Source organism: Phalaenopsis equestris, unplaced genomic scaffold (genome assembly GCF_001263595.1).
Source record: "Phalaenopsis equestris unplaced genomic scaffold, ASM126359v1 Scaffold001038, whole genome shotgun sequence".
NCBI lineage: Eukaryota > Viridiplantae > Streptophyta > Magnoliopsida > Asparagales > Orchidaceae > Phalaenopsis > Phalaenopsis equestris.
Window position 1 is genome coordinate 12293 of NW_018165477.1, and position 22463 is coordinate 34755.

Consider the following 22463-nt stretch of genomic DNA (forward strand, 5'->3'; position numbering starts at 1 on the left):
CTCCCCTCCCCTCCCCTCCTAGTTATCTATACTGTAAATATGTTGCTTTGCTGTTTAGGGTTCAGTCTTATGTTATTTCAGATTTTTCGTTGTCGGCATGGTTTCTCCCTTCCTAGGGTTGTATTTGAGTACGGGTGGTGCTTTGGTTGTAACCTGCTTCGAGGTGGTGACTATCTCCCCACAATCCCGCAACATCTTTCTCTCCATAACATCTATTTCCCTGCTGCTACCATCCTGCCTTCCAACCCGCAGTTGCTAACTCCATCAGCTCCCTCCCTGTTGATCTTAACTCCTCAAATCGTCCCACGTGCTAGTTTGACTCCATCCCACAGTCCAATCTCCTCTCTTGAATCCATCCCATGCTCCAATTCACTCCCTTCAACCCCTTCAACGACCCCAACCTGTCGTTGCCAGACCTCCCTTCACTATTAGTCTGCATCGTAGTGAGTAATAAGTGACGATGGATCAGTGCATCAGCTACTTTATTCTGACTCCCCACTTTATGTTTGAGCACAAAGTGAAATGAAGAAAGAAATTTTACCCATGTGGTGTGTCTGCCCTTTAACTTATTATGACTATTCAAGAATCTCAGGGACTCGTGATCAATGTAGAGAGTAAATTCTTTTGCCGACATGTAATAACTCTAGTGATCGGTGGCTATCACAATAGCATAAAATTCTTTGTCGTAATTAGGATATTCTCTCTTAGAATTGTTCAAATTTTCACTGAAGAATGCAATAGCGTATCCTCCTTAACAGGTATCACACTTTACCTCAAACATTTGATTGAAATATGGAAGTGCTAGAACTAGTGTTTGAGTCTCATGTTTCTTCAAAACATCAAAACAAACCCGAACATCACTGACCACACCAATTTGTCTGACTTGAGGAGCTCTGTTAAACGTGTCGCGATTGAGCTGAAATTTCTAGTAAACTTCATGTAAAAAGAAATCATACCATAAAATTGGTGTACTTGAGTAAATGACTATAGCCTCTCGATCTTCGTATGGTACATATCAATGTCGACAACTAAAACGATGTATCCCAAAAAACAAGCATGAGGTGTAAGAAAATGACACTTCTTTAGATGACCATATAGTTGCTCTATCCGAAAAACCTCAAAAACTCAGCGCATATGCTATAAGTGCTTCTCTTCTAAATTGTTGCACACCAGGATATCATTAATGTACACAACCACAAATTTTTCAATGATGACTTAAAAAATTTTGTTCATCAGTCGCATGAAAATACTCGGGGAATTGGACAACCCAAAGGGCATGATTGGTCACCCATACAATCCATCTCGTGTCTTAAAGGTTATCTTCCACTCATCGCTTGGTCTCATCTTGATATGATAGTAGTTATTGCGCAAATCAATCTTGGAAAAGACACTGGCTCTGTGTAATTGATCAAGAAAATCATTCGACCTAGAAATAGGAAACCTGTATTTCATTGTGATCCCGTTCACAACCCTTTTATCTATGCACATGCACCACAGGTCGTTCTTTTTTGACATGATCAATGCAGGCACAACACATGGACTGGTGCCCTTGCGAATTAATCTTTGGTCCATCAGATTATTAACTCGCTTCTATAGTTCTTCGTACGTAGTTGTTCGCATCTAATAGGCTTGTTGGTTGAGAAGCATTGATCTTGGAATAAGATATAGCATGTTGTATCTCTCGCAAAGGTGACCATCCATGTGGCATACTATCCGTCAAGATGTCCTGAAACTTTGCTAGCAAGGGTCATAATACCTCAGTTATTGGCTCCTTATCATTGCCTTCTAGTATCACCAAGGTAAATCCCACTGGTACCTATATCATAGCTTATAGGAAGGTAGCACAAGGCAATATGGCTCCAATATATGTCTAATTGCTCATGAGTATTGATTCCTTTAATGATAGAAGTACAATATGCTTCTCATCCTTGTTAAATGTGTATGTATTTTTTTGTCCATCATGAAACACACGTTTGTCGTACTTTTCTAATAGAATATGGCATCCATAGGAACAACATCACACCAAACTTGATTTTGCGGCTTGTTTCCAATTGAAAATTGTAGCAGATATCTCTTGTCGACATAAATCTCATTTCCCTTCTTCAACCAAGTCAGGGAGCACGACTGAGAATACTTTTGTGTACTGAGGCTTAATTTATTTACCAACTACATAGATACCACATCTTCATAACTACATCTATAATGAGGCTGCACAACTTCCCCTTTACGCTGCAACAAGTACAAAAGATGTTCTATCTGAGCCACTGTTGATTCCTCTTAGGATCGGTATGGAGAATCTCTCTGTCATGTGTCGGTGTTTGGTACTCTTATCTATTGTCACGATCCAGCCCGGGGCTTGTAATTAATCAAGACGGTTACAGACAGTCGGACGGTGGGAATTAAGTTTTATATATTCATTTTCTATAACTAACTATTAACAAATGAAAGAGTTGTTAATCAAATTACAATTAAAATAATATAATTAAATTTATCTTATTACTAGTTTTTCGTATTTTCTATAAATATTTTCTCTTATATCACTCTATCTTTAAATCACTTAATTAAATCTAAAATGTTAGTTTAAAACAATAGTAAACTTAAACAAAACTAATGAATACTCATAATCCTAAACTACAATATTACAAGGAAAAAGAAGTAAAACAAAGGAAAATAAAAATAATATGCATGTCAGCTAAATATTTTAATAAATCAATATAAACATTTGATATCTTAAAAATATGTTGTTATTCAATTAATTTTACTATTTTAATAACATATTTATATTATTTTATAGTTGTAAAACCGTCACAAGAACACCGTCTACATATTATATCACTTAAGGTACTTCAATATCAATTTTATTTTTCATTTACGTGCACGGGTACCTTAACGTTTCCGCTAGTACCATAAATGCATGTTGATAATCTGACATGTATACGTCAGAGCAACTACAATGGGTTTGGTTATCATGTGTCATGTGGCTTCAATTGAGTGACAAGATTGGCAAAAATAAAAACATTTAATTTAAGCATAATCATACGAATATTAAGATGCAAAATATCTAATATTATAGATGAAATTACATGTAAACAACTCATTGAATCTAATTCAATAAAATTAAGATAAAACTTACTAAGAATACCATAAGTGCATATGTAATCACAATTAAATCTAATTAACTTAATCATACTTGGGCAAATTTGGTGAATTAAAGGATATATGTATAAGTTAGTAACCTTACCTACATACATATTAGTTAATAAATGAATATGAAGATATAATAAATAAGCATGTTATCCAAAATTAGGCGATTAGTTGAGTAATAAACATATAAAGCCTAATAAAGAAAATTTAATCTATAAAATAAAAACTTTAAAATTTATTGAAGTTATTATCAAATTTATTTGATCAACATGATGATGATAAGTCCTTTAAGCATATGATCATAAAATAAATTCTATTTAAAGTACTTCATACATATATGAAAATGTGAAATAAAGTATTCAATTGTAAAATTAACAAAATAATATTTAAAGTACTTCATACATATATGAAAATGTGAAATAAATTATTCAATTGTAAAATTAACTCAAAGAGATGCCCAATAAATATAGGAAAATTTGTATAAGTTTAAGAATATGTTTTAATTATTTCTAATCAATTTTATTTGTGTTTTCGTCATCCTTATGACCTTTGATAAATCAAACTCAATCAAATACTTTGAATCTAAATTACAACAGCCATTTACTATCATCTTTAGATCTTAATATTTTCACTTATGTCTTTTTTGACTTGAACCCTTTATGCATGCCCTTGAAGTGAGTAATTCTTTTAGTTAGCCTGGTGAATCTTGGCATGATCTTAATGTTTTTTAGAATACAGTCAAACCATTAGATAACGCTACGTCAGATTTATTATCATTAAAAAAATGGTGAGATACAAATGTTACATGAGCTTTTGTAGTAAACAATTAGAAAGCTTATTCAGTTTGACTAAATGAATGTGAAGTGAAATTAGAAAAGAGTGAGAGATGACAATATTTAAGAGATCCTAGTAGGACTAACTATTTTAGATCAAAATTGATTTAATAGTTTGGGCTACGCAAGAACAGAGCATAGACTGAAAGGCTCGCATGGCTTCAAAGAATAGTAAGTGCAGCGGAAGGATTTAAAGGCAAACTCAAAATAATTAGGATAATGCTAGTGATGATTATGTTAATTTATTTGATTTATCTTTGTGTATAAATCATGATTCACTAATCTAGTGAACATCAAACTATTTCTTGATAGGGGCATTTACATACATACCACCCAATTCCTATGTATTTACATATCTAACACTTACACTTTGTTTTTACATTTATACCACCCAAATCATTCATATCACATAAAAAATACCACTATTTTAACTTTTAAAAAGTGAAATGCACTTTTTCATGCATAGGTAAGGTGGTATATATCTAAAAATTGAAGTTTAGGTGTTGGATATGTAAATAGATAAGAATTGAGTGGGGTGTATGTAAATCTTCCGTTATTTTTTTTTTAATATATTGTTCTATCCTCCAATTTTTTGAGTAATTTCTTCTAGATACTATTATTATTCCATCAGTTGGGTGCAGCATGCTGAAACTCATTGCAAGCGTCTATTTAACCTCAGGTCATATGTTGGATTCCAGGTTGCTCTTGTTAAGCTGGCCATGAAAAATAAAGGGTTGATAGTTCCTGGATACACGCATCTGCAGAGAGCACAACCTGTTTTGCTTCAGCATCTTCTATTGGCCTACGTGGAACAGGTTAAAAGTCTCTTCTATCAAAATTTTGTTTTAAATGAAAAAGTAATCTTTATCTGTTCTTGTATCATGGTGAAACCTGGATCCATTAATTAACCTACCCAGTAATTAACAGGGCAATGGACTTCGTACCGAATCCTGATTTAAGCTATAGGTGGGACAGTCGGAGTACTCTTTTAAAAATTCCCCTCAACTGCCCCACCAATAGCTTAAATCTCTCCCTATACTCCATGACAGTCCCTTCCTGAGTCAATACAAAGAATTGCTCATGTAGGTCTCCTTCTGCAATGGCTTGAAAACGTTCAAACAAGCAATTCTTAAATTCTTCCCACGAGCAAATCGGGTATCTAGCCTCCCTCCACTGATATCATGCTAGGGCTTTCCCCTCTAAACATAAACTGTCGCCATGAGCTTTCCTCCCCATTTAGCGAATTCACCGTGATTGCTCTACTCGGTACACCCACCCATGTGCATCTTCCCCGCCGATCCTCAACTTATAACCCTAACATCTTCCCGCCACATCCTCTGCCTCTGGTATTCCCCTCATGTTTCTAGGGTAATACTCTCTCCTTCGATCATAGTCATAACCCATCTCGACTGCTCTCCTTCTTTCTTCGCGTTCCTCCATACCTCTTGCATAACCTCTTCTCCAATTTTTGGCCTAACCCCCTCTTTCGATTTAGCCAAGAATTTTCTGGTCAGCCCTTGGTTAGGGTTTGCAATTGAATCGCCAATAAAGTCCTGAATTACATCTTAATAAGCTCTCTCAACAACTCCTCCAAGCTCACAAATCAGTTTTTAATGGAGGAAAACCTTTCATCTATGTTGATAAGCTCATCTCATTCGCAAATTTCTTCTTCGTATCATCTACTTTATTGGTTGTAATTCCTCCTAGAATGGATTTCAATCATGAAGGAATGACTACTATATGATGAAATCTCGTCGACTGAATCGCAATTGTATTGCGTCTGTACTGCGAGGCCGTAATCCCCCCGTCTGCGTCCGCTTCCAAGGTTTTGACTTCCCAGCTATCACTTATCACGATTGTATCGCAATGCTTTGGTTTCCACTCCAATACGCCGCAATTGTATTGTTGGCTATCTAGTTAGCACCAACAGTAACGCTGGGTTTGGTCACACGACCATATCGCGACTATTTGGTCATTGTATATCGCGATCTCACTTTGCTTCCTTTGGTATGCAGCAATCCTGTCGGGACAAAGAAGACTCTGGTCATTGCCAGCCCTTATCGTGACTGTATCACAATCCCATACATGATTCAGTCATTGCTCGCGATTGTATGTTTGTGTGCGGAGATCCCTTCTGCTTCAATTAGGGCAGAATGAGTTCTCACCCTATTCACCAGGATCTGGTTCGTGATCTCCAAAAAATCGATGGTTGTGATACCATTTGATACGATTCAAATTGATTTTTCACAGAACTTATGGTACATAATATTTTTATTTCACTAATCTCAAATAAAAGCAATACATCACCACACAACTCACACGAATACATAAAAGATAAACACCTATACTTCAAGAGATAAATGATCTCTCCCAAATTCTACTTTTCGAGGGAAAGGGAGTCACTCCCACACCCTAACTCTAAAACTAGAAGACTCAATCTCTTGCATAACCCTAGCCCTAAACATATTAACCTTTTTTATACTAAGCAATACAACAATAATAACAACATGCCTTTATTCCACTTAAGTGGGGTTGGCTACATAAATCTTTTTTGTCCATTGCTTCCTTTTTGAGTGTCATATTTTCATTCAATTCTAATAGATTAAGATCATTTTTTATACAGTATGTCTAAGTCTTTTCAGGTCCACATTTGCCTTTCTTAACATAAGTCGAATTTAAAACATCTATTAACTAGATCATCAAATGGTCGACATTTAATGTAACTAAACCATCTAAAACGACTCTCTCTAATCTTATCTGCCACTGGAGCTACACCAACCTTATCACAATATATTCATTTTGTATTTTGTCTCTAATGCCAAGCCACTCATCCACCCTATCATTCTCATTTCAACAATACTTAACTTTGTCTTATGCTTCTCCTTTAAAGGCCAACATTTTGCACCATAGAGCATTGCAGGTCTCACCACCATCTTATAAAATTTTCCTTTCTATCTAAGTGGTATTTTTTTATCATACAATAGACCTGATGCATTCCTCCACTTCAACCAAATAACTTGAACTCTACTAATAACACGCCCATCTATATCACCATCACTTTGACCAATAGGCCCAAGATATCTAAAACACTCACTCATTTTAATGATTTGATCACTCATAGTTACAACTCTGCCACTCTGCCACTAGAGCTACTACTATCTACTACTATTAAAATTACTTTCCATTTATTCAGTTTTAGTTCTACTCAAACAAAGGCCTTTAGATTCCAATGTTGACCTTCATAATTTAAGTTTTTCCTAAACTCTTTCTCTAATCTTGTTTACAAGAAGGATATCATCAGCGAAAAACATACACTAAGGTTCATCCTCTTGTAAATGTCCAGGAAAAGCATCCATAAATAAAGCAAAAAGATATGGGCTTAAAATCGATCCTTATGTAATCCAACTTAAATAATAAAATACTTGGTCAATCCTCCTCCTATCTGAACACCGGTAACAACTCTAGTAAATTATAAAAGATGAAATTGACTTTAGGCTAATAAAAGGCTGAGCTGGCGTAACTCATACTTCTTTATCAATCAGCATGAACTATTCTTTGTGATATTTTTTATTATGGTTTGTCTTAAAATACGGAAGTTTTTCTCGATTCTCTTTCGAATTACACTACCATCTTCATAATGGAATTTTAAAAAAAAAAGCTTTGGCATAAGCTTTTTCTTATATGTCAACTTAGTTTGGACCCTAATTTTTTTCCATCCAGGTATAGGACTAACAATGTTGTTTATACAGGAAATACAATATGAAATCCAATTTACTCGTTGTTTTGATTTTTGTTAGGTATGGCTCATATACCAGGAATTTGGAGTCTCTTGAAATGAAGATGTGTGTCTCTTGGTGTGAAGAGGCGTGTCTCTTGGATTAGTGGGTTGGGGGGAGCGAGGGCGTGTTTGTAATTATCTGTGGGTTTTATCTTTAAATAGATGTGTAACCCTATGGATATGTAACTTTTCTGAAATAGTGAAATCCGCCGCTCTACTCCCGAGGATATAGGCATCTTTGCCGAACCTCGTTAAATCTCTGTTCGGTCTTTTGGATTTGTGTCGATTCCTGTTTTTCTTTACCCTAAATTTCATAACAATTAGTATCATTGCGAGGTTCTAGGGCGGAGCAGATCGGCACAGGAAGAATGAGGAGGAAGAAAAGGTTTTGGTTCGGCGGTTTGTGACAGTTCCCAGGGCGTTCGCGAAAGATTTGCGTTCGCGGCAGATCAAATTAGAGTAGCGCGGAAGGAGGAAGGCCGCTGCCTGGCGATCTTCCGCGAACATGAGTTCAGACAGAAGAGTGTCGCGAACGGCATTCGCGTAAGGAGGTTTGCGAACGGGCTTCGACGATGAAGGTCTTCGGTGCTTGCAAATCGCGGGAGAAGGAGGTTCTTCGCGATTAGACCGGGCGAGATCTCGAGGAAGCTTGCGCGACAGAGCCCCAAGGGTTTCGGCTAGCAGTTCGCGGCAGATTGGAGCAGGCGATTGCGAATCGCGAAGTTCGATCAGGCGATCGACATCAGGGAGAGTTTGTGGCAGAGGAGGAAGAATGGCTCCTTCCAGGCGGGCGGTTGCGGACGGTTTCAGATCGCTCGGTTGCGGACGGTTTCAGATCGCTCGATTGCGAATCGCTCCTTCGGGTCAGTTTCAGCGAGGCGTTCCCGGGCAGTTCTCTTAGGCGGGCGGTTGCGAATTGCAGCGAGGAAGGGAAGGAATCTTTTGATTTTCACAGGAGAATATTCCCTTTTGATCTTTCCTTTGTTGGAGGCCCAAGGGAGGAAATTCTCGGATTTCCTGGGAGCGAATTATTTTGCTTGAGCAAAGGAACAAACTTTGAGAGGACTGAGAGGACTGCAACGACGAGGCGACGAGGAGAAGAGGTAGTCGAGCGGGGTTCGCTAGTTTCACAGGAATCAGAGGAGTTCAGTGAGAAGAGGTCTGAGGCAGACTTTTCGTAGAGGGATTCACGCAGAGGTGCGATGCGGGTCGGCGCTCAGGACGACCGCGGAAAGTGTCTGCAAAGGGCTTTGCTAAGCGTCGCAACAGTTCACAGAGCAGTTCGTCGGGTCTTAGCAGACTACAGAGCAGGAGTTCGTAGAGAATCTGTCGGTGTTGCGACAGGTGGTGCTCGACCATCTGATTGTTCGCAAATTTGTCGCAGGAGGAGTTGTGGCATGTGCAGTTGCGATAGGTGGTGCTCAGCCAGCAGAGTTCGCAAGTTTGTCGCAGGAGGAGTTGCGGCAGGTGCAGTTGCGACGGGTAAAGTTCACAAATTTCGCGGACTGTTCGCAGGTTTGTTGCAGGAGAAATTGTGACAGGTGGAGTTTGGCTGGTGTCTGCAGTATTTCAGTCAAATTTTTTTTGCGAACAGGAAAGATGCTTCGTGTGAAAATTTTGATTCACGAATCATAGAAAATTGCGGGAAAATTGTTACAATTTACATAGGAAATTTCATGTTTATTTGAATTTATTTATGGTGCGCTTTGTTTCAATACAAGACAGGAAAAATTCACTGAAAAATTAATTTCAAATGACAAGGTCTTGTGCAAAATTCGAGATAATGAAGTTCGATGAAATTGAGAACTTTGGATTGTGGCAAACAAAGGTGAAAGATTTATTGGCGCAACAAGAAATTTTGAAGACATTACGAGCTATGAAACCTGATGGTAATATCTATAAACTGTTGGGGAGTACAGTTATAGGTGAAGTTCACTCTGTCGGATCATATGATGAAATTGCTGCAGGTATTTTAACCAAGCCAAGTATTTTCAACAAGCTATTGCGTTACTTGAACTTGTTGAATGTTTGCAGTTGCTAGTTGGCATGGTTGCCCAACCCACTTCGGTGTAAGAAACTCCATGATGTATTTTCCCTAAGAGGTTGGATATTCGCAAGGTGGAGATTTTCTTATAAGGGGCTGGATATTCGTCAAGATGGAGAATTGTTAAGTATGGCTCATATACCAGGAATTTGGAGTCTCTTGGAATGAAGAGGTGTCTCTTGATGTGAAGATGTGTCTCTTGGATTAGTGGGTTGGGGGGAGCGATGACGTATTTGTAATTTTCTGTGGGTTTTATATATAAATAGATGTGTAACCCTATAGATATTTAACTCCTCTGAAATAGTGAAATTCGTCGCTCTGCTCCCGAGGATGTAGGCATTTTTGCCGAACCTCGTTAAATCTCTGTTCTTCTTCTCGATTTGTGTCGATTCCTGTTTTTCTTCACCCTAAATTTCATAACAATTTTTTGTTTTTGGCTTTGGAAAAAAAAGGAAGATTTTTACATACGTACTTCTCAATTCCCATGTATTTACATATCTTGCACCTAAACTTCAATTTTTACATACATTTCACCTTACCTATGTATGAAAAGTTGTATTCACTTTTTAGGAATATTTACATGCATTCCACTCAATTAACATGTGATTGCATATCTAACACCTAAACTTCAATTTTTACATACATGTCACCTTATTTATACACGACAAGGTGTATTTCACTTTTCTAGAGTAAAAATAATGATATTTTTGATGTGATATAAGAATGCTTGGGTGGTTTAAATGTCAAGAAGTAAAGTTTAGGTGTTAGATATGTAAATACATAGGAATTGGGTGGTCTGTATGTAAGTGCCCCCACTTTTTAAAAATTAATGGTGGTCTTTTTGATATGAAATAAAGGATTTGGGTGGTATAAATATAAAAAGTAATGTTCAACTGTTATATATGTAAATACATAGGAATTGGGTGGTATTTATAAACGCTCCCATAAAAATTCTTCTTCCTAAGGTTATTTGTTGAAGACAACTTAAAATAATCCACCTGTTGTTTAGCTGGTTTTAATTTTCAAGCTCTTAATTCTCTTTCAGCTTGAACGTGATATTGGTAGGCTGAACAACTGCAAGGATCGAATGAACTTCTGCCCACTTGGTGCTTGTGCTTTGGCTGGTACTGGCCTTCCAATAGATAGGTTCATGACTTCAAATGCTTTGGGCTTTACTGCTCCACTGAGAAATAGGTATAAAACTTAATGCTTTTTGCGTGCTTTGTTTTTTTTCTTTTCTTTTTTTTTTGTTTTAAATTTCTTTTTGTGGGTTATTATAATCTCAGTAAGCTCTTGGTTTAAAATGTCCTTGAAAATTATCAATACTGATTTTGAGGATCTGGAAATCTTTTATTCAGTTTTTTGATCCATTATTAGTCACATTATGTGCATTTTGCGCTAAAAAAAAGTGCTGCTTAAATCAAATTCAATGCTCCCTACCTCAAAATCTTATTGCACCCTCATATCTGCACTTGAATCAAATTCACTGCTCCCTACTCCAAAATTTTATTTCACCCTTGTATCCCATCGATACCAAGAAGAGAATTATCTCAACGAAAATAACTATTTGGTCTTTGAACCATTGGTTAGGAATTAATGTCAAGTTAGAGTTAATTTTCTTCGATTTCTGATTTGTCTTATGGAACTTAAATATTGAATTTATATTGGTGATGTGCTATATGCACCAAGTCTTGGCTGCAAACGTAGCTAAGTGCTTGTTAATTGAGTTTTGTGTATGAATTCTTAGAAATGGCATCAATTTAATCTGAGGAAACATTTAAATTAATTGTATTTGAGGACCCAAAATGTTAGCCATGTATTATGCAGGAAAGTAGGTTGAACTAAAGCTAGTCCAATTTACGATATACTAAGTTAGATTACAGTCTTATTCAAACAAAAAATACCACACATAAATAAATTCCTAATAGAAAATATACCTAATAAGAAAAAAAAATATATAAGAATTAAGTCAGAAAAATACAAGAGTTTCTGCTAAATTTGTTAACTGGGCGGGAATTTTCCAATTCGGCCCTTTTGCAACAGTATGTAAAAAGAAGCATTCTTTATTCTTTTTTGCTCTTCGCATTTTTTGTAAAATAAATTTAAAGTTCCTTTTCATAAATGTTTGACTATTATATGCAGCATTGATGCAGTTTCAGACAGAGATTTTGTACTGGAATTCCTTTCTGCAAATTCCATCATTGCCATGCATCTTTCAAGGCTTGGAGAAGAATGGGTTTTGTGGGCTTCAGAAGAGTTTGGATTCTTGACTCCTAGTGATTCTGTTTCAACTGGAAGCAGCATCATGCCTCAAAAGAAAAATCCAGATCCTATGGAGCTCGTCCGCGGTAAATCTAGCAGAGTCATTGGAAGCCTTGTAACTCTTCTTGTTTTGTGCAAAGGGCTCCCTCAAGCCTACAACCGTGATTTACAAGTAAGATCTCAGTACTTCAAATCTCTCTCTCTCTCTCTCTCTCTTCTTTACCTTATAAAGTTCTAAAAAACATGCTTTACAAACATACCACTCATATGCAATTACATATTTAATACCTAAACTTTACTTTTTATAGTTATATCTCTCAAATCGTAATATAATAAAAAAAAATGCCGTCATTTTTACTTTTATGGGCAATTACAAACATCCTCCAAATTCTTATGTTTTTACATATCAATCACCTAAACTTTGCCTTTTACATTTTTATCATTGAAATCTTTCATACTTAAAAAATATCACTATTTTTAGGGCTATCAAAAAATCTCGTGTTTCTCGAGCAGCTCATGTTCGACTCGTTAAGTAGCTCATATTTGATTCGCAAATTAAGCAAGTGAGTTGAACACGAATCATTTTTTAGCTCGATTTATAGACGGGCCGAACTCGAATAAGTGTTTGTTCTTTCATATTTTGCTTATTTTGACTCAAAATAATTCAATTATTAAATAATAATATCTATTTATATTAATCTTTATATTGTATTTAAAAATACCAAATTTTATTATTTTTTTAAAACTTATTTAGGTGATATAACTATAAAAGAATACCTCACATCTTGTATTTTATATTTATAAGAATACAAGTACTATTTAAAAGCAAACCAAACTTGGCTAAGTTGAAAATAAATAAATAAATAAATGTGGGCTTGAGTCAGTTCAATGAGAAGCAAACGTGCTCGGCTCGAATTTGAATTCGAGCCAAACACGAGCTAATTTCGAGTTTAATCAAATCGAGCATGAATACGTTAAACACGAGTCATAAAAACACAGGCTAATTTTGAAAAAAAAAAATTGGAAAGAGCTAAACACGAACAAGCTCTCAGCTCGCTTATGTAAATGCATCTTTTTTGGTAATAGGTAAGGTGGCATATATGTAAATATTGAAGTTTAGGTGTTAGATATATAAATGCATAAAAATTGACTGGTATGTATGTAAATCTTCCTGCATTTTAATAAATGGAGAAATTTACATACATACCACACAATTGTTATGTATTTACATATCTAACACCTAAAGTTCAATATTTACATTTATAGCACCTTGATGTCATAAACACATGCATGAAAAGGTGTTATCACTTTTAAAAGGTAGTTATGATAGTATTTTTGATTTTGATGTTAAAAGATCTGAGCGGTATGCATGTAAATATGAATGTGTAGGTGTGATATGCACCAAGTGCTACAAAGCACGGGCGGCTCACACAAGTATACATGGCGTATCAGTAGTACTGGGTTTCGAGTTCGGATGTCGATTCCATAGGGAACTAGGTAAATCCAATTATGAAAATGTTCTAGTCTCTAAATGTCTATCCTAGTCTGAAATGTTGATTTAATTAAAGTCCTATAAAAATATCCTAAGTTATCTACAAAAAAAGCGAAGAGTTATTCAAGTATTTAAGAAGTTCTCTCTTGAAATGGTTTAACAAGTCAATGTATGTGAAAGTTAAACAAATATGCAAATGAAAAGTTGGAGCAATACTCTTCCTAGGTGGAATAAGAAAGTTTGGCTAAGAATCAGATTAGTTCCCTAATTTCAATCTTTAACCCATGTACCATTATCTCTCATTAAGTTTGCTTTAATTTAGTTGATATATCTCTATTCTACCAAATTAATGTGATTAACTTAGTCGATTCCCTTACATCTTTTCTGAGATTCATAACTCACTATAAATATTAGCATCACACTTGGCCAAAGATGAAATGTAAATGAAGCGTGATAAGTGAATCATCATTCAACAATAGTCAACACAAAACCGTAAAGAAATTTTTAGATATATTTCTCCTATCTCCCCATCCAAGGAAGAAAGAGTAAAGTACTCACTATGCATGCCCGAACACACCATCGTCATTTTATTGAAAACAAAATTAAAGTACAGAAGTCTTGAAAAGAAAAACAATTCAAAATTACAAAATAAGAAATACAGAACTTATCTCCCTTCCTTTACTCTTGAGAAGTTGAAATTACAAGCATACAATCTCACAAAGTCTCTTAATTCTCACTTCTCTCAACTTGGTTAACTTTTCTGGTCTTTTCTCTTTTAGTACCTTCCTCTAGAATATACAGAAAGTAAATATGAAAGCCCTCCTAATTTTGTACTATTTCCTCTTTATACTTCTTCCAGCGAACCAAATTTTAAACCAACCAAACTCGGGTTCTGGCGCCTAGGCGCCACTTAGCAATTTAAACAAATCATTTAGCGCGTAGGCACTGATATCGCGACGCCTAGACGCTAGTGTATAGCGCTAGGTGTTGCTTAGGCAGTGCCTACTTTTTGTGCTCTCGTGATTCTGGATGAATTCTGGTTTGTTTGGGCGCCCAAGCACCGCTAACTCGGCGCCTAGGCGCTAAACCGCACCTCTCCAGTTTAATCATTCTAAGTCTCATTCGACTTCCTTTTTGCTACAACATGCCAAAACAACAAAAAAAAAAAAAACCTTCATCAAAGCGTAACATTTTCGTACGAGATGCAAACAATTAACGATATTTTATATAAAATTTAAAATCACATAACAATCCCTCAAACTTGAAAGTTACTTGCCCTCTAGTAATTTCAAATTAATTTTGATTTCCCAAGAATTTATAAGTGGTGAATTCATCTGTCAATAATTTTTTTTTAATCCAGAATTCAGAAATTTGCATAAATAAAACAACATTTAATTCTATAGAGCTTCCTTTCAAATTTTTCCTTCAAAACAAATAACTCCACACAAAAACTAATAAAATCTATACATTTACTTCAAACATTTCTTTATTGCAGCTTAACTAAATCAATTGAGAATGTTAACTCTAAAAGGTTTAAGCGCTTATTAATTCAAATTCCTCAATTAGTAGTCTATAAGCAAATAATTGAATTAGAAGGGAATGCCCATGATTGAACTTTAAATTCCTATACAGTAGATGGCAGAACCAATTTATGATAGTGTCATCTCAAGCTTCTCCCCCGTAAGTTCATGTTATATATATATATATATATATATGCCACCAATCGTGACATGTTAGTAGAGCAGCCTTTTTAAAGGTCGTAAGTCCTCTTAGGGCACTGGTTTGAATCTCCATCTGGCCAGTTTGTCGGCAGTGAGGGCTCGTATAGTAGCCTCCGACCATTCTTTTTAAATATATGTATGTATTTATACATATTAAAAGGATTGGTCGGAGGCTATTATATGAGCCCCCAGTCACCCCTAATATGCTTAACAATTCATGTACCATCCTCCATAAAGCGATCGTCGTCGGAGGGGGATTCGAACCCCCGACCTCAGGGGACTTACAATTAACTCGCAGATGCCAACCAACAAACTGGGATAAGCAACACACACACACACATGCATATATATATATATATATATTGTAAATGAACCGAACACGCACGAACAGAGCTTGTGTTCGTGTTCGGTTCGTTTGAAATTTAGTTTATCTGAAATAAGCTCGTGTTCGAAATTGTTCGTGAAGTCACTATTTGTGTTTGTTTCTTAACGAACGAGCCGAACACGAGCTGTTCGCGAACGATGAGCCAGTTTGACATCTCTAATATTAATATATATAAGTAATATATTATATTAATTATATAACTTATATTATATACATATCTAATATCTATATTAGTATATTAATATATTATTTTTATTAATTTATCATATATTATAATTTATAAAATTTAATTTTTTAAAATATCATAAATCATTTATAGATAATTATTTTAAATTATTTTATATTTCGAACAATAACGATTCGAACACGAACGAACGCACCACTGTCCGTGTTTGTTTCGTTTAATTCTATATATATATCAAAAGATAAAAATTATTTGTGTTTGGCTCATTAACTTAGCGAACAAATCGAACACGAACTCATTGACGAACCAAACACAAACTATTCGCGAACAACAAGCTTTTTTGACAGCCCTATATATATATATATATATAGTTCTCATGAACTCACTTTTGGATTGATTTTCTTCAATCTCCATCTTTTTTAAGAATAATCCCTTTTTTCAATCAATTAAGATGATTACTATACCTGGATCTGCTCATAATGATTTTGAATTCCCCACTACATTTATAGATGAAATTATCATGTCATTCCTTCTTCTTCAAAGTTTATAACATATAAACTATAATCTCAGAATTCTATTAATAGTGGTTATGCTTTTAAATATACCATTTCAACTGCACAGAGCCAAGCATACAACAAAGTATTCTCTGTAATCAAATATCTTGATTAAAAAAGCTTTTGTTAAGAAGCAAATTTCAAGTTCCGACAGTGTCAGAGTACTCTAAATAGAATTTAAGTCACCTTTTTATGTAATTTTATCATTTCGGATTATTCAATCTTTAAATCAAATTCACCACGATATAAAGATATAAGGAAAGAGAATCCAATTTTTAAAGTTCTAAAATTCAAACAAGGGCAAAGAATTTTCACAAAATTAAATACCCCCAAACTTTATCACAAACATTTGCATAAATAAACATGAAGGAAGATATCACAATTGCAGATAAAGCCGGTTCAGCCCAACAACTCAACAACATGTGTAGAAACAGTTAATAGCAACAATACCAAATAGAACTATGACAAAAAATTAACTTAAAGTAAAACAAATAGTCCCAATTAGTTACATAAAATTAAAGTCCAAATATAATATAAAACATAAGCGCAACAAGAAAATTCAACATCACAATACTACCAGTCACATTACAACAATAACATAACATAGCATCAACAAGAATAAAACGAATAGCAGCAGTAGCAGTCAAGTCAAATTAGCTAAAAACTTCTCAATAAGTCGCAATATCAATCGCCCCCTTCTTCTTCTTCTTCTTCTTCTTCTTCTTCTTCATCTTCTTCATCTTCATCCTCCTGGTCTTCCTCCATCGGTCGACGGGCATTTTCATGAGGAGTATAAGGAGTGTATGTAGGAAAAATCACCGGGTTTGGACCTCCTAACCACTGATTCATTTTATAAATTTCTTGTTGTGCAGCCTGAAAATCAGCAATATGATCGAATTGGCTCTTAATTTGTCAATCCATGGAGACACCCGGTCCACCAAATCGTAAACCTCAGCCTGAATGATCGATGTATCATCTTCGAGAGTATCAATGCGTTCGGCAATAGAAGGCATGGATGTAGAAGGACGGGGTCTAGAATAAGAAGCGGAGGAACTTTCACCACACTCAAACAGAGCGTGTCGACTATAAACCCTTATGTTTCTCTTGGAAATAGGCTCAAGGGGTTGTGCTGTTCCTCCCAACTCTAATAAGTAACTCCAGCAAGCATACACAGAGTAAAATTGTGGAGGGGTAGCCAAGTTCAATGGTGGATCCTCCTTTCAACATATTTCTAATGAAATGACTTATCACTGAATCCACATCGATACTTTTGTTAGATTGAATACAGAAATTTAGAGCCGCCCTATCCCTAGTAACTTCACTAAGATTTGTGGAAGGTAGAAGCTTGACAGATATGAAATAATGTCATGCCTTAGATTAAGCCATAAAGCAGAAGAAGGCAAATTGATCTTCCTATCATCTGTCACCTTCCACATTGCCCTATCCTTCATTAAAAAAGGTAATTATTTCATCCAAATCCCCGTCAAAGAAGTGAAATTGTAGAAATAACAGTCAGGTTTATCAAGCAAATGATACATATCATTGATTTGGTAGAACAGAAATCAACTTACTTTCCCTTAACAAAGTCATAATCGGAAGTGGACTCTGGTAGATTTGCATAAAATTTTCAAACTATGGAAATTACAGCAATTCCAGCATGATAGCAGAAATTTTTCCAGCCCCTCGGTCTATCATGGATTCCACAACACCTCCCGGAGCAAAAATCCCCTCTCCGGAATGAACTTCTTTGTTATCTATAAATCGTTATATCTTTCTTTAGCATTAACATTGTTGAATTTCTTGTTATCAAAATAAGTTTTTGACTTTCTTCCCTTCATCTTTGGTGCCATGGAAAATGATAATGAAACAACCAAATGACAATGCAAATCAAAGATTTCTTAGATCAATATGCTAGTTTCCACGATTTGAGAGAGAAAATCTAGAAGAAATCCTGAAACTCATGCTAAGAACCCACAAATTCACAAACAAACTGGAAGAAAAGAGTTAGAGGAAGCAAAGCTTTCCTAAGAATAACTAGATCCACACCTCTTCACCGGATTCAAGTAAAAAATTGCATATTTGGGAAGCCCTAGGTCAGATAGCGTGAAGAAGAGAAGAACTTGGGAAGAAAATCGGAGGAAATGAGCTGAAAAGCAAAGATTTTCACTTTTATTTAGATTTGGGCGCCAAGGCGCTCAGGTGCTAGCGTCTAGGCGCCCAAATAGATCTAAAATTGTAATAGGGTGGAGCCGTGGAGCCTAAGCACTGTGATAGCGGTGCCAAGATGCCGCAATCCCAAGCGACTGGCGTTTAGGCACCCATGGGGTGGCGCCCAGGCATCAGGCTCAAAATCAGCCCAGATCTTCAGATCACTTCAACAACTCAAAAAGCACACAAAAATCAATTCAAATCACATCAAAATATGACAAATAAATAAAAATAAACACCACATCTGAAAACACAGCAATCGCACTGATAATCTTGGGTTGCCTCCCAAGAAGCGCTGAGTTTATTATTCTCAGCTCGACAATGCTAGATCCTTCAATTGAGTTGATCCAAAGTCAATATCTCCCTAAGTCCAGGTATATCTCTCCTTAAATAGAGTTTAAGTCTTTGTCCATTAACTTTAAAAACCCTTCCACTCTTCTAATCAACAGTATCAACGGCTCCAAAAGAATAAACGCTTATTGCAGTAAATGGTCCTGACCACCTGAATTTAAGTTTTTTTCTGAAAATAATTTCAATCGAGTATTATATGATAAAACCTCATGTCCGTGTTTAAATTCTTTCCTAAGAATCTTTTGTTCATGTCCTGCCTTCATCTTTTCATTATAAATTCTTGCATTTTCATAAGCTTCTCTAATTTTCTCAATTTCATTTACCTGTAGCAAACGTTTTTCAGCGACACTTTTCATATTATGATTGAACTCTTTAACAGCTCAAATGCCTTAGATTCTAGTTCTACAAGTAAATGACAAGTCTTCCCAAAAATGAGCCTATGAGGAAACATTGTTATAGGAGTTTTATAAGTATTCTTATAAGCCCATAAAACATCGTCAAGTCTTAAAGTCAATTCTTTCTATTATGATTAATTGTTTTCTCAAGGATCCATTTTTATCTCCCTATTAGAAACCTCTGTTAGTCTGCTGGTCTGAGGGTGGTAGGTAGTGGATATCTTATGTATTTTCACATATTTTCCAAGTGTCTCAATCATCTTATTCCTAAAATCACTGCCCCCATCGCTAATAATCACGCTAGCGTTCTAAATCTACAAAAAATATTTTTCTTCAAAAATTTCGAAACTCTTTGAGCCTCACAAATAGAGAGAGCAATAGCCTAAATTCATTTCGACACATAATTCACTGACACAAAAATATAAAGATTTACAAGTGAAGATATAAACGGGTTAATAAAATCTAACCCCCCAAACATAAAAAATTTTGACTTCTAAAGTTTTAATATAATCATTTACTTCTCTAAAATAAGTAGGTCAATAAAATCCTGATTGTAAAATCTTAGAAGCAGTTCTATACACTCTAAAATGCCGTCTAAATTTAGAATCATGATATTTCCTAATCACTTCATGGGTCTCTTCTAGGGCTAAACATCTCCTAATCACCTGGTCCTTGCACCTCCTATAAAGATATGAGTCATCCCAAAAGTAAAATCTGGCATCATGAATAAACTTCTTCCTCTGGTCAACATATCTTAGAGGGTAAAATATCATTAAGTATAAATTTTACAATGTCAGCATATCACAGAACACTCAAATCAGATACGAGTTTCTCATGAAGAAAATTTTCATTAATTTCATCATCAAAGTTAGAAAAATTCCCCTAATTAAGCTTGGATAAGTGGTCTATTGTTTGATTTTCAGATCTCTTTCGATCCTCCACTTTGATATCAAACTCTTGTAATAAGAGGACTCATTTGATCAATCATGATTTTGCGTCCTTTTTAGATATTAGATATCGAATTGTGGAATGGTCAGTGAAAATAGTGCATTTAGTTCCACTCAAATAAGGCCTAATCTTATCAAATGCATATATTATAGCAAGAAGTTTCTTTTCAGTAGTGATGTAATTAATTTGAGCCTCGTTAAGGGTCTTATTGACATAGTATATAGCTCTGAAGACCTTATCTGTCATCTTGCCTAACACAGCCCCTATATTGTACTGTCTAGTATCGCACATTAACTCAAATGGACTCTTCCAATCAGGTGAAATAATAATGGGTGCAACGACTAATTGTTCATTTAATGTGTTGAAGTCAGTGAGGCAATCCTGTTTCCCTAGTAAGTGACATAGGGGTTTGGTAATTTTTTTGATGTGATCAGCAAATCCTCAAAGCGTAACATTTTCATACCAATTGCAAACAATTAACTACATTTATACAAAATTTAAAAACACATCAAGGTGTTAGATATGTAGATACATAAGAATTGTGGTATGTATGTAAATACCCTAAAAGGTGAAATACACCTTTTCATGCATAGATAAGGTGGTATGTATCTTAAAATTGAAGTTCTTAGTGTTAGATATGTAAATACATAGGAATTGAGTGGTATTTATGTAAATCACTCTTCATTCTATAATGTATTTGGCTTTGACTTTTGGTGCAGGAAGACAAGGAACCTTTGTTTGACAGTGTCAAAACTATTCTAGGCATGTTAGAAGTTTCAGCTGAGTTTGCACAGAACGTTACTTTTAATGATGCAAAAATAGAGAAGGCTCTACCAGCTGGGTATCTTGATGCTACAACCCTTGCTGACTACCTTGTGAAGAAGGTAAAGTGGCCTTAATTTTTTGTCCATTTTGCTTTAAGAACAGTGATATGATCATTGATAACTAGGGTGGAACTGAGCCAGGTTGACTCGTTAGCCAGCCCGAGCTCAGCTCAATAATGGCTCGCGAACTAAGTTTGATCTGCTAACACGATAAAGCTTGAGCTAGCACCGCCTAGGCTCTATAGCTCATGAGCCGGCTCATGTAAAAGAATATTAATATAAAATACTCTTGAAATATATTAAAATTTTAGACTTTAAATATACATTATGTAAATGAAAGAATCATATATTTTATTTTATTATATCAAGTTAGTTTTATTATTTTTCTTTAATTACTAAATTTCCGATCATTTTATTAAGCATAGTTGCTTTAATCAAAGTTTTCTTTCAATATTAAATTAACCAGGTTGTAAACCGACTCTAACTCTTAGAATTAGCTTGAGGTAGAGCTTCAAATTGATTAACTAATAATGGTAGATTTACAAGCATACCACTCAATTCTTATGCATTTACATATCTAACACAAACTTTAATTTTTACATATCTGCCACCTTATGCATTCACTTTTTAAAAGTTGACTTAGTAGTATTTTTTATGTGATATGAAAGATTTGGGTGGTATAAATGTAAAAAAGCAAAGTTCAGGTGCTTCATATGTAAATACATAAGCATGGCGTGGTATGTATATAAATTCCCCAAAAATCAAACTCAGGCTCAAGTAAAGATGGCTCTAGCTCAGCTTAACCCGTTCGCACCCCCACCGAGAACATTATTTATACAGTTTTTACTCCTACTTGTAACTGCTTTATCAGGGCAGAATCAGAATACTTTTTTTTATTGAGGTCTTATCTGTATGATATTGAACTAAATCTTCTCCTTCCTCTGCCTGTTTCTTCTTCACAGGGCGTGCCATTTAGAACTTCACATGACATTGTTGGAAGATCTGTAGCTCTCTGCATCTCAAAAAATTGTCAGCTTTCTGCTCTGTCACTTGACGATCTCAGGGGAATGGATCCTGTGTTTGAGGACGATGTTTACGAGTATTTGGGCGTCAAAAATTCTGTGAACAAGTTTTCGTCGTACGGCTCGACCGGTTCAGACTGTGTGGCTGAGCAGATCCAGTTCTGGATTTCAAAGCTTCAGATCAGCTGAAGCTGTGCAGGTAGTTGTTTTTGTTCTATCATGATTATAATTTCCATGATGAGAATACAGTTAATTGCAGATCAAAAAAACTGTTTTTTGGTGTTTTATTTTATTATGTATTCATGTAAGAATAGGGTT

General features: G+C 35.4%; 1 protein-coding gene across 1 annotated transcript in view; it reads left to right on the forward strand.

The window, feature by feature from the left end:
* The window catches only part of LOC110032853 (argininosuccinate lyase, chloroplastic), a 24613-nt gene extending 2150 nt beyond the window's left edge, over positions 1–22463 (forward strand). The window contains exons 3-7 of the mRNA XM_020736623.1: positions 4676–4792; positions 10845–10993; positions 11942–12233; positions 21019–21183; positions 22086–22463. Of these exons, the coding sequence (XP_020592282.1) occupies positions 4676–4792; positions 10845–10993; positions 11942–12233; positions 21019–21183; positions 22086–22334 (972 nt within the window). The 3' untranslated portion in view covers positions 22335–22463. The remainder of the gene's footprint in view (positions 1–4675; positions 4793–10844; positions 10994–11941; positions 12234–21018; positions 21184–22085) is intronic.